Raw genomic sequence first — 12989 nt, 5'->3', positions numbered from 1 at the left:
GAAACAAGGGTGATGTCGTGGTGGGGGTCTGCTGTAGACCATCAGACCAGGAGGATGAGGTAGACAAGGCTTTCTTTGGACAACTAAAAGAAGTTTCCAGATCACAGGTCCTGGTTCTCATGGGGGACTTCAATCACCCTGACATCTGCTGGGAGAGCAATACAGCAGTGCACAGACAATCCAGGAAGTTTTTGGAGAGTGTTGGGGACAACTTCCTGGTACAAGTACTGGAGGAACCAACTAGGGGCTGTGCTCCTCTTGACCTGCTGCTCACAAACAGGGAAGAATTGATAGGGGAAGTAGACATGGGTGGCAACCTGGGCAGCAGTGACCATGAGATAGTTCAGTTCAGGATCCTGACAAAAGGAAGAAAGGAGAGCAGCAGAATACAGACACTGGATTTCAGAACACCAGACTTTGACTCCGTCAGGGAACTGATGGGCAGGATCCCCTGGGAGGCTAATATGAGCGGGGAAGGAGTCCAGGAGAGTTGGCTGTATTTTAAAGAAGCCTTATTGAGGGTGCAGGAACAAACCATACTGATGTGCAGAAAGAATAGCAAATATGGCAGGCAACCAGCTTGGCTTAACAGAGAAATCTTCGGTGAGCTTAAACTCAAAAAGGAAGCTTACAAGAAGTGGAAATTTGGATAGGTGACTAGGGAGGAGTATAAAAATATTGCTCGAGCATGCAGGGGTGTAATCAGGAAGGCCAAAGTACAATTGGAGTTGCAGCTAGCAAGGGATGTGAAGGGTAACAAGGATTTCTACAGCAACAAGAAGGTGGCCAGGGAAAGTGTGGGACACTTACTGAATGAGGGAGGCAACCTAGTGACAGAAGATGTGGAAAAAGCTGAAGAGCTCAATGCGTTTTTTTGCCTTGGTCTTCACAGATAAGGTCAGTTTCAAGACTATTGCACTGGGCAGCACAGAATGGGGAGGAGGGGAGCAGCCCTCAGGGGTGAAAGAACAGGTTAAGGCAGGGGTGGGCAAATTTTCTGGCTTGAGGGCCACATCGGAGAATAGAAATTGTATGGCGGGCCATGAATGCTTGCAGAATTGGGGTTGGGGTGAGGGTATGTCCCTTCTCCAGCTCCTATGCATGAAGAGGCCCCCGACCCTGCTAGAGCACTGGAGCAGGGTCGAACTGCGTGGTGTGGCCCCTGACCTGGCGCCCTGGGTGGAGCAGGGCTGAGCCACGTGGTACAGCCCCCAACTCAGCACCACGGGTGGAGCGGGGCCGACCCGCGTGATATGGCCCCTGACCCAGTGCCCCGGCTGCAGCACCGGAGCAGGGCAGGCCCCAGACCTTGCTCCCTAGCAGGAGCTTGCGGGCTGTCTTAAAACATCTCGCAGGCTGGATCCAGCCCACAGTCCATAGTTTGCCTACCTCTAGGTTAAGGACTGTTTAGAAAAGCTGGACATGCATGAGTCCATGGGGCTGGATGCAGTACATCCAAGGATGCTGAGGGAGTTGGCTGGTTTGATTTCAGAGCCATTGGTCATTATCTTTGAAAACTCATGGTGATCGAGGGAGGTCCCGGACAACTGGAAAAAGGCAAATATAGTGCCTATCTTTAAAAAAAGGGAAGAAGGAGAATCCAGGGAACTGCAGACCTCACCTCAGTCCCCAGCAAAATCATGGAGCAGGTCCTCAAGGAATCCATTTTGAAGCATTTGGAGGAGAGAAAGGTGATCAGGAACAATCAACATGAATTCACCAAGGGCAAGTCATGCCTGACCAACCTGTTTGCCTTCTATGATGACATAACTGTCTCTGTGGATATGGGGAAAGCGGTGGATGTGATGTATCTTGACTTTAGCAAAGCTTTTGATACTGTCTTCCACAGTATTTTTGCCAGCAAGTTAAAGTAGTATGGGCTGGATGAATGGACTATGAGGTGGATAAAAAGCTGGCTGGATTGTCTGGCTCGTCTGGCTCGACGCCCCAAGCAGCAAAAAGAAAAAAAAGAAAAGAAAAAAGCTGCAATCACAATCTGCAGCTCTGCTGCCACCGCTTCCGTCTTCAGCAGCAATTTGGCAGCAGGTCCTTCGCTCCTAGAGGGAGTGAGGGACCCACCACCGAATTGCTGCCAAAGACCGGGACATGCTTCCCCTCACCGTTGGCCTCCTCAAGCAGCTGCTTGCTGGGCTGGTGCCTGGAGCCGGCCCTGGTCCCAGAAGTCGGCCAGTTTTGTCCAACATCTTTATTAATGATCTGGATAATGGGATGGATTGTACCCTTGGCAAGTTCGCGGATGACACTAAAGCTGGGGGTAGAGGTAGATACGCTGGAGGGTAGGGATAGGGTCCAGAGTGACCTAGACAAATTGGAGGATTGAGCCAAAAGAAATCTGCTGAGGTTCAACAAGGACAAGTGCAGAATCCTGCCCTTTGGAAGGAAGAATCCCATGCACTGCTACAGGCTGGGGACTGACTGACTAAGCAGCAGTTCTGCAGAAAAGGACCTGGGGATTACAATGGACGAGAAGCTGGATATGAGTCAGCAGTATGCCCTTGTTGCCAAGAAGGCCAATGGCATATTGGGCTGTATTAATAGGAGCATTGCTAGCAGATCGAGGGAAGTGATTACTCCAGGGCTGTAGCAACAAAGAACGTGGCCCCCTCCGAACATATGTCCAGGGCCCCTTACAATGCAGAAACTGGAATGCGGTATTTATTTTATACAATATACAGGGTTCATATTATGTATACATAGGCCTACAGTGTACATGTATTCCGTATTTATGCAAAGCGCTTCTTTCGAGCCTTGTTCTCCGCAAATTGGTTAATCAATGCATCATAGTCCAGAGATCTGGCAATCTTGTTTTCGATTGAGATAACTGCAAGCTCAGAAAGCCTGTCATCTGTCATGGTTGAGCGCAGGATATTCTTGATCAGTTTCATTCTGCTGAAGCTCCTTTCAGCACCAGCGACAGTAACTGGCGTGGTCAGAAGAATTCTGATGCAAATGCAAAGATTCGGATATATCTCCTGAAGGCTGTTCTTGTATATGTATGTTAAAAAATTGTTTGCCGTGACAAGTCCTCTCTCTTTCTCGATGACATAAATAAAACAATTCAATTCCATTATGAGTTCGTTGGCATCAATGTCTCCCATTTTTCTTTTAAAATTTTTGCTGTGATCTCCAGTTCATTTTCTCTGTGACACTGCTTCAGGCTGTTAGCGTTGTACAGAAATCCAAACAACTTTTACCACTCCACGAGTTGGTCAAATCGCGACGAAACAGAAGATATGGCCTGATCAGTGAGAACAAGAACGAACTGCGATTTGAATTTTTCTTCAGCAGAAAGACGACTCGAATAATCAGCACACTCGTAATCAAACATTCTCTTCTTACGTCGCACCCTGGTTTCTGGAAACACCTGCTCAATACCCATATGCTCTGCTATTTCACATGCATTTGTGACCACAGAGTTATATCCTGTATTTCGATAGTCTTCCAAAAACTTCATTGTAGCACCGACTTCTGCCTGCAGTACGTCAATTGACACATCTGGTGACTGAATTGATTTGCTGGTTTTATTGACGTGAAATAGTATATCATATCACGTGTACACAGTCAGAACAAAAGGCCATGTAGTAACATGGTCTAAAAGCGCACTGGCTTCTGTTGCTGTATTGCCATCTTTCTTTTCGAGCGCATATTCTCGCAAAGATGACGAAGCATTGCACAATTCTTCAAGGTGATAACGCAATGGCTTCAAAGCATCAATTCTCGACTCCCAACAAGTGTGCGATAACCCTTTAATAGATATTGGCATATGTTCTTGAAGTATATCCCAACGTGAAGGTGAAGAAGAAAAGATAACGTATATTCTGTTAATCAGACCGAAAAAGTCAACGGCATATTTCAATGACTTTGCCGCGTCTGAGATCACAAGATTCCAAGTGTGAGCTCCAGATAGTACATACAAGGCACGGTCATTTATTTCTAGCATGCGGGCTTGAACTCCTTTATTCTTTCCTCTCATATTTGCGCCGTTATCATAAGCTTGGCCTCTCATGTCAGCAATGTCTATTCCTAAGTTGTTTGCCTTTTCAAGGAACGCTTCCAATAAGCCCTCGCCAGTTGTATCATGAACATTAAGAAAACCAACAAACGCTTCATGAATATTGACATCATCTTCACCGTTGCATTCAACAAAGCGTAACACCACAGACATCTGTTCTTCATGTGACACGTCGGGAGTACAGTCCAAAATAACTGAATAATATTTTGCTTTTTTAAGCTGCGCTATGTTGGCCTCTTGAATGTTACTGGCAACAATCTGAATCAGCTCGTTTTGGATCTGTGGACTGAGGTACTGAACATGTGTCTCTGCCTTCTTAATCCTCTGTAAAAGTTCGCTGAGGACAGTATCATACTTTGCAAGCAATTCAAACAGTCCCAAAAAGTTGCCATTCGAAGGATCGCCGAGCTTTTCATTACTTCCTTGAAATGCCAAGTTTCTTTCAGACAAGAAAATAACGACATCAACCATGCGTTTGACAACATTTCTTCAGAAATCTCTTTCTTTCAGAAAAGCCTGCAATTCGAGTTGGTCAATAGATGTACGGTTTACTATGCCTGACCGAAGGTCAAACCATTTCACCATACAGTCTTGATGACCTTTGCCTGTTTCATGCTGCTGAAGTCTTTTTGACAGTGCTTTCTAAGCAGATGTTCCACGACGTAGCGGTATGTTGCCAGTGCCAAATAATTTACAACAAAAACAAAAAATGGCATCTTTCTGAACTGAGTACATTAACCATGAACGTCTTATTTTCTCGCCATTTGCCATGGTTCGATAGAAATGAGTACTTGTGAACCTCCGTCTTTCCTCGTTAAATGGAAATTCGTAACTTTCATTCTGCTGCAGTGGGCCACGTGCAACAATGTCACACACTTGCCTGTCTGATATTATAGACGGCCAATCTCCTGGATCATCAGTCAGTGGTTCAGATTCGGATACTTCTTTCCCGGCAGCAGCTGGAATATCTGTCACAGTTTGTTTGGTAGAACTGGCTTCACCTTTGACCTCACTTGAAGCACTTCTGGATACGATTCGTCACTGCTAGCGCTGTCCGTTTCATGTGCCTGTACCTGTACATTGGATTGCAGCGCAAAATACGTTGACAACTTTGGAATTTTCTCAAGTTCCTTCTCGGCATCTTTTGCTGCCTTTCGTTTACTAGCTCCACTTTTATACATTCTCTTAGACATCACAAAGCACGCATCTGTGTTGGAAACGATAAAAAACTAAACAACTAAATTAACAACATTTATCCGCCGACCGCCATTATGAACGCAAATACACATTCTTTGAATGGGTCAAACTAAAATTCAAAACTGACCGACAGACAACTGATGTAACCAATAGCATTATGATGTATCATAATGACTTCACGGTTTTGTCAGTAAAACCGACATGGATTGTGCAATAGCGTCAATAAATGTCACTTACCTAGTTATACCTTACTTTTTTTTTGCCACTTTTAGGGGCCCCCTTCCTTGCGGGACCCCCTCCAGTCGGAGAGCGCTCGCTACACCTCTGGATTACTCCCCTCTGTTTGGCACTGGTGCGGCCACACCTGGAATATTGTGCACAGTTTTGGTTTCCCCACTACAGAAGGGATGTGGACAAATTGGAGAGAGTCCAGCGGAGGGCAATGAAAATGATCAGGGGACTGGGGCACATGACTTACGAGGAGAGGCTGAGGGAACTGGGCTTATTTAGTCTGCAGAAGAGAAGAGTGAGGGGGCATTTGATAGCATCCTTCAACTACCTGAAGGGGGGGTTCCAAAGAGGATGGAGCTCAGCTGTTCTCAGTGGTGGCAGATGACAGAACAAGGAGCAATGGTCTCAAGTTGCAGTGAGGGAGGTCTAGGTTGGATATTAGGAGACACTATTTCACTAGGAGGGTGGTGAAGCACTGGAATGGGTTACCTAGGGAGGTGGTGGACTCTCCATCCCTAGAGATTTTTAAGGCCAGGCTTGCCCTGGCTGGGATGATTAGCTGGGTTTGGTCCTGCTTTGAGCAGGGGGTTGGACTAGATACCTCCTGAGGTCTCTTCCAATCCTAATCTTCTATGATTCTATTGCTATCTGTCATGTGACGTAGCCAACCAAGGACAGGTTTTTACTGCTAGTGAATCTAAATTAAATAATTTCTAGTCATCAACCAAGGAAGCTACAGGTCCCACCAAATAAAACTACTGGATGTATTTAGACTGTGGACAAAGCACATTGGTAAATGTGCATGTGTAATCCACTCTGTCCCCTCTGTCCCCTCCTCGGATGGTAGCTGGGCCATCCGTAAGGGGCAATAGGCCTGCTGCAGAGTTGGCTAACAGAGCTAGGACCTTCAGCTCAGGCTGGAGAGGCTCACTCAGATTCAATCACCCATACTGATGACTTACTTGGGGTGTTGAGTTGTGTTACATATGCAACACAGAATCACAGAATGTAGGGCTGGAAAGGACCTCAAGAAAGTCATCAAGTCCAGTCCCCTGCACTGAGGCAAGACCAAGTAAACCTAGACCATCCCTGACAGTTGTCTCTCCAATCTATTGTTAAAAACCTCCAATGAGGGATTCCACAACCTCCCTTGGAAGCAAGTTCCAGAGTTTAACGACCCTCCTTTGGTGCACATTAAACCTGTTACTGTTTGTCTCCCCGCCAGTGAACATGGAGAACAACTGATCAGTCCTCTTGATAACACCCCTTAACATATCTGAAGACAGTGATCAGGTTGCCCCCTCTATCTTTTTTTTCTCAAGACTAAATATGCCCTTTTTTTAGCCTTTCCTCAGAGGTCAGGTTTTCTAAACCTTTGATCATTTTGTTGCTCTCCTCTGGACTATTTCCAATTTGTCCACATCCTTCCTGAAGTCTGGCAGCCAGAATTGGACACCGTACTCCAGCTGAGGCCTCACCATTGCCAAGTAGAGTGGGACAATTACCTCACGTGTCTTACATACAACACTTCTGTTATAAACTCCAGAATAGTAGTCTTTTTCACAACTGCATCACATTGTCGACTCATACTCAAACTGTGATCCACTATAACCCCCAGATTCTTTTCACCAGTAATACCACCTAGCCAGTTATTCTCCATTTTGCTTTTTCCTTCCTCAGTGTAGTACTTTGCACTTGTCTTTACTGAATTGTATCTTGTTGATTTCAGACCAATTCTCCAATTTGTCAAGTTCATTTTGAATTCTATTTCTCCCCCCCCCCCCCAAGTGTTTGCAACCCCTCCCAGCTTGGTGTCACCTGCAGATGTTATAAGTGTACCCTCCCCTCCATTATCCAGATCAGTGATGAAAATATTGACAAGTACCAATGCAAGACTGATCCTGTGGGACCCCACTAGATACATCCTCCCATTTTGACAGCAAACCATTGATAACTACTCTTTGACATGCATCCAACAAAGTGGGTATTCACCCACGAAAGCTCATGCTCCAATACGTCTGTTAGTCTTTAAGGTGCCACAGGACTTTTTGCTGCTTTTACAGATCCAGACTAACACGGCTACCCCTGTGATTTTTAAGTAGAGTCTTTCAACCAGTTGTGTACCCACATTATAAGAATCTCATCTGGATCACTTTTCCCTGTTTTATTTATGAGAATGTCATGTGGAACTGTGTCAGAAGCCTTACTAAAATCAAGATCTATCCCCTCTACACTTCCCCCACTCCCCATCCACCAGGCCAACACTGGTCCCTGTTGTCAGACAGTTGCCAATGTGAGTTTTGCAAAGGATGGGCATCGCTGACACAGGTATTTTTAGAGAGAGCTGCATTTCACCACAGCTGAAACCACATGACCAGTGTGATGGAGAGTTCTAGCTCAGCATATGGGGCCTTATGTGATCAGCTGCCCTAGAGCTGGTGTGGGAGAGCCCCAGGCTAGCATTACAGGTTGTACTTTCTTGGGGGGAGGGGAGGAGTGCAAAAGCAAATAACTCAATTTTTAATGTAACTTCATAATTAAAAAAAAAAAAAAGACAGACAAATGTGAAACGTAGCCTAGAAACAATTCCAGAGCCTTGCTCCGGACAGTCCCAGATACACAGAGATGGGAAGGACGGGAGAAATGTTTCAAACCAGTATCTAAGTACTTACAGGGCCCTACTCATTGTAATATCACAAACTGCAGAGGAGCTATCCCCACCGTGCGGAGGGGAAGCATTATCATCTTCACTGGACAGATGGGAAACTGAGCCAAGGTAGGGAAAGTGACTTGCCTAAGGTCACATAGGAAAGTCAGTGGCACAGCTAGGAACTCAGAATAGGTCAGAATCTCCATCCCACGATACCTACCTCCCCCTTTGCCACCTTATTACCTATACCAGTACAGTGAAAGCAGTAAATCTTGTGTGTGCAGACAAGGCTTCAGAATATACAGTTATGTGTGAAAGAGAAACAATCAAAGGTTTGGAGCCAACAGTTTAGATGCTTCTCTGAAATAAAGGGGAGAAAAATATATTCATAGAGTGTTTATTATATTGTCAGAAAGAAGTGGTGAATACATTCTGCTGACTTCTTATTTTGCTGTTATTTGCCTCGGTGGAACTGGCTAAATAGTAAGACAAATTATTTGCAAGTGATTTATTCAAGAAAAGTGAAAAGATTTGTCAGATAAATTATTTGTGGCAAATCATTAGTTCACATATTTAGTCACCAGGACACACACAACTGTTGTGTTGGCTCCTAAAGCAAATACTGGCGAAGTCCCATGGATTTATAAGGCATATTCATTGGGGTCGTCTTCTGCTGCTTGCTTATAATAATATCAAGGAGAAAAGCATGTTACTGAAATTTGTAAACTTCTGTAAGTTTATTTTCTTGCCACATTCCATGGCTTTCCACGATCCAGGTGCAATGCAAAGTGGTGTTACACTGAGCGATCTGTTCATCCTTTTTCACCTTTATAGAATGGGTTGATATATTTACCATGCCCGCTACATTACCGATGGATTTGTAGGAGGATAAATTCTTGGGGTTCACTTTATTAATGGTTTTTGTTTTTCCTGGATCAACTGCGACTCCTGAGTTGAAGTAGCTGCCTCTCACAAGGCTCAGAATTCCTCCAGGACTCAGCACTTGGGCTAGCAGACCTTCATGAACCACAACATTGATGACTTCTTCGGTTTTGTTGGTAACTTTAATGATGTAGCTGGATTTATCAGATACAAAACTGGATCAGAAAGGAATGATTAGTGTGTCAGTCCTGCCAGCACTTCAAAAGCTTCAGATTCATTAACAAAGTTTTCATGTACACGCTAATCCCTGTTCTTCCCGCACCTTACAACTCTCCAGAGAAAGCACCAAATAAAGACAAAATAGCAATGGACCAAAACTGAGACCTTGTATATGAACAAATCATCTTCTTGTGGCCTCACGGTGAGCAACTCAGATCAGAAGTGTATCTAGAACTGAACCACCCTGATGTTTGAGTGTGGTCTTGCAAAAAACAAGCTAACTATACTATGTGGCACCAGAACCCAACTCCTCCATTCCATCCCATCACCTGGTTTGCCCATAATAAGGAGGTGAAAAAAGCAGAGACTTTTACTGAACACCCCCAGGTCCAGTAGTTTAGATAAAATTGAAGCAAGGTCCTAACAGTCTCCTGTGTTGGGGGTTGATTATGCCAAATGAAAGCTTAATGGACCAAGATTTGCAAAACCAAACCAGCCTCTTTAGCGCAGCTACACAGGTTAGGGGTCTGGCCAAGATTTACATGCGATTGTGAAGAACTGAGTGAAGACGGTTCCTTCCCTCCTTTCTGTACCATTCCATCATGGGAGAACAAATAAGACATTCAATGAATTAGGAGAATTTCAAGGGCACCAATGGTAGTTAGGCACCTAACTGCCAGTGAAAGTCTATGGGAATTGGGTACCTAACGGCCTTTGAAAAAAATCTCCTTTGAAGTCCTTCACATCTAGAGCAAGTAAAAAGAAATGGACCAAGATTCCCCAAACCAGAAGCCACAGCGAGGCACCTAATAACTGGCCTAATGTTCAGAAGGACTTGCCCACCACACAGCTTCAAGTGACGTCAGTCTGGCTTCACGGGACGGAATTTTTACAAAAGCAAAGGAAATGACCTACGGAAAGTGTTCCATTAGAGGGACATTATTCAGGTTGCCAAGTCACGCTCACAGTTAGAAAATGGCAGAATGAGGTTGCTTGTGCAACCTTAATTCAGCCCCTTGTGCGTATGCATCATGGCAGCCTTTAATGATGTAATTCCCATTTATCCAGAGGACTAGAGCTTCATTCACTGCGCAGAACAGACAGTGAATGAGGCAGAAGTTGTAAAGAAAGGAAGTGGGTTAAGGCATTTGACTAGAACCCAGGGAGCTGGGTTCTGTCCGTAGCTCTGTCTCAGACTTCCTCTGTGATGATGGGGAAGGCTCAGTCATAATACGCATGCAAAAATGGGGCCAAATTCAGATTGAACAAAATTAATTCTGGCATTTCCTGACTTCTGAGTCCCTGACTTGTAACCTTAATGAAGGATTTTGTATATAATTAGTGATTAAAATGAATGGATTTAAAAAAAAATATCAGTCAGGTTACCAGCATCGCCAACTCTCACAATTTGGTTGCAAATCTCATGATATTTGTCTGAAAGCCCCAGCTCTTGGAGTCATGTTATTACATGAGAAGCTCAGCTTTCATTTCATTTTATTTTTAAAGTAAGTTTCTAGCTCTCATGGTTGCAGAGAAACACTTGAAAACATGAACCGAGTGAGACCTAAGGGCTGAGAGACCAAATGGCAAAGAAAAAGAACAGAACATTTTATTTTTAAATTCATGATTGTTAAGCCAGGTGCATGATTTCATGGGGCCTGACTGATGGGAGCATTGTCAACAGATTGAGGGAAGTGATTTTTGCCCTCTATTCGGTACCGGTGAGGCCACACCTGGAGTATTGTGTCCAGTTTTGGTCCCCCCGCTACAGAAGGGATGTGGACAAATTGGAGAGAGTCTAGGGGAGAGCAACGAAAATGATCGTGGGCTGGAGCACATGACTTATGAGGAGAGGCTGAGGGAACTGGGATTATTTAGTCTGCAGAAGAGAAGAGTGAAGGGGGATTTGATAGCTGCTTTCAGCTACCTGAAGGGGGGTTCCAAAGAGGATGGAGCTCAGCTGTTCTCAGTGGTGGCAGATGACAGAACAAGGAGCAATGGTCTCAAGTTGCAGTGCAGGAGGTTTAGGTTGGATATAAAGAAAAACTTTTTCACTAGGAGGGTGGCAAAGCACTGGAATGGGTTCCCTAGGGAGGTGGTGGAATCTCCTTCCTTAGACATTTTTAAGGCCCAGCTTGACAAAGCCCTGGCTGGGATGATTTAGTTGGGGATTGGTCCTGCTTTGAGCAGGGGGTGGGACTAGATACCTCCTGAGGTCTCTTCCAACCCTGATATTCTATGATTGGGGTTTTTTTGGAGTTTTTTTTTTTAAAGATTTGAGGTTGGGGATTCTGGGTTACAGTGATATAATCTGAAGGAGAAAAATCTAATTTACCCAAATTGTTTGCATATCGACGGTTTATCTTCCCAGTAGATTTTGTCGTCATCCACAATCCAGGTGCAACGCAGAGGAGTTTGACACACAGCCACCCACTCATCATCCTCTCTGGTCACTGTCATGCAGTACCATTCTACTCCTGTCAACCCAACTCCATAGGTGAACATTTTCCAGATACCAACTTTGTTTACAACTGAGGTTTCCCCTGGTGAAACGCTCCGCTTGTCTTTAGGGAAGAATGACCCAAGGAGCTCGTAGGCGGGGAAGGTCACAGTCAGAGAATCACCCAACAATCGTAATACCGGATTGGTACTAACAACAACGGTGACACATCCCTTACTGTTGTTGGCAACTTCAATGACGTAGCTTGACATTTTAGATGCTAAACTGGAGCACAAAAGAAAATCATTAGCATGTCAGTCCTGGTGCCCCAAACCCTTGATTTTGATGAAGTCAAGATGTTTCCTGGATTTAAAATAAAACTGTTTCTTATGATTAACAATGCAAACAAGCTACCAAGGGAAGCGGTGGATTCTCGATCTCTTGATGTCTTCAAATCCGCACTGGCCACCTTTCTGGAAGCTGCTTCAGCCAAACAAGTTATTGGGCTCAACAGAGGGGTAACTTGGTGGGATGTAATGGCCTGCGCAATACAGGTGTCAGACTAGATGATCTAATGGTTTTTCTTGGCCTTAAAACCTATGAATCTATGGCTGATTTCACATGGAGGACATGCTCGTGAGCACTTCTCCCTCTGGAAATGTATTAGGTTTAACGTCCATTCTCATTGCATAATAAGGGGAAGAGTCGACCTGGGACCTCGATGGCATCCTAGCTTGTCTTGGGATGGCTTGTGAACAAATACAACTAGAAGCAGTGCTATAAATCCAGCCTGGAGGCTCTTTCTGGAAGATACACCGAGAATCGCAGGGTGACATTCTCTGGCCTGTGCTACGCAGGTAGATCACAGATGATCTAATGGTCCCTCCTGGCCTTACAGTCAATGAGAAGTGACTGTTAGGTGCTGCGAGATGGCCAGATGGCCAGAATTGCATCTAAGCAACGGGTGAGGGCCAGATCCTGATACTCTGACAGTCGCGTAATCCCCTTGAGTCTAGTGGCATATGAGGGACGTCTGAGGGGTGATGCCTGGGGGAAGGAGGGCAGGGCAGGTTGCACGTCAGTGCCGGATGAGATTTAGTGCTGATCCAGCCAACACTTACTCACCTGAGCAGCCCCATTTAAATCCCACTAATCTGAGTACAGGGTTTGAGGGTCTGAACCGACAGACCCAAACCTGATTCTGACTTGACTTCTGGCTTCACAGCTCTACACCCAGACCTGCCCCGGGTCCTGCCTCGCACGCGACACTCCTGCATTCGGCAGCGTGGTCACACCCACCTGCACTTCTGATACCAAGTCCGACTGAGGCCGAGCGA

General features: G+C 45.2%; 1 protein-coding gene across 1 annotated transcript; it reads right to left on the bottom strand.

Annotated features, from left to right (window-relative positions):
* Positions 1–8459: 8459 nt before the first annotated feature.
* On the bottom strand, positions 8460–11950 carry LOC115638816. The gene is made up of 3 exons (XM_030540810.1): positions 11548–11950; positions 8965–9208; positions 8460–8471 (listed from the first exon to the last, which is right to left on the bottom strand). Exons 1-3 carry the CDS (start codon positions 11922–11924, stop codon positions 8460–8462), a joined length of 633 nt encoding a protein of 210 aa, XP_030396670.1. The 5' UTR covers positions 11925–11950.
* Between the last annotated feature and the right edge of the window lie 1039 nt (positions 11951–12989).

Source organism: Gopherus evgoodei, chromosome 22 (genome assembly GCF_007399415.2).
Source record: "Gopherus evgoodei ecotype Sinaloan lineage chromosome 22, rGopEvg1_v1.p, whole genome shotgun sequence".
NCBI lineage: Eukaryota > Metazoa > Chordata > Testudines > Testudinidae > Gopherus > Gopherus evgoodei.
The sequence above is the reverse complement of the archived record's forward strand: the minus strand, read 5'-3'. Positions and strand labels throughout refer to the sequence as shown.

What these genes read in the sequence shown, in the direction of transcription:
- LOC115638816 (XM_030540810.1), bottom strand. Translation starts at nt 11,924, where the DNA reads ATGTCAAGCTACGTCATTGAAGTTGCCAACAACAGTAAGGGATGTGTC. An exon ending in TCGATATGCAAACAATTTGG is followed by an intron (nt 9,209 to 11,547) that starts GTAAATTAGATT and finishes TTTCTGATCCAG; the next exon opens with TTTTGTATCTGATAAATCCA.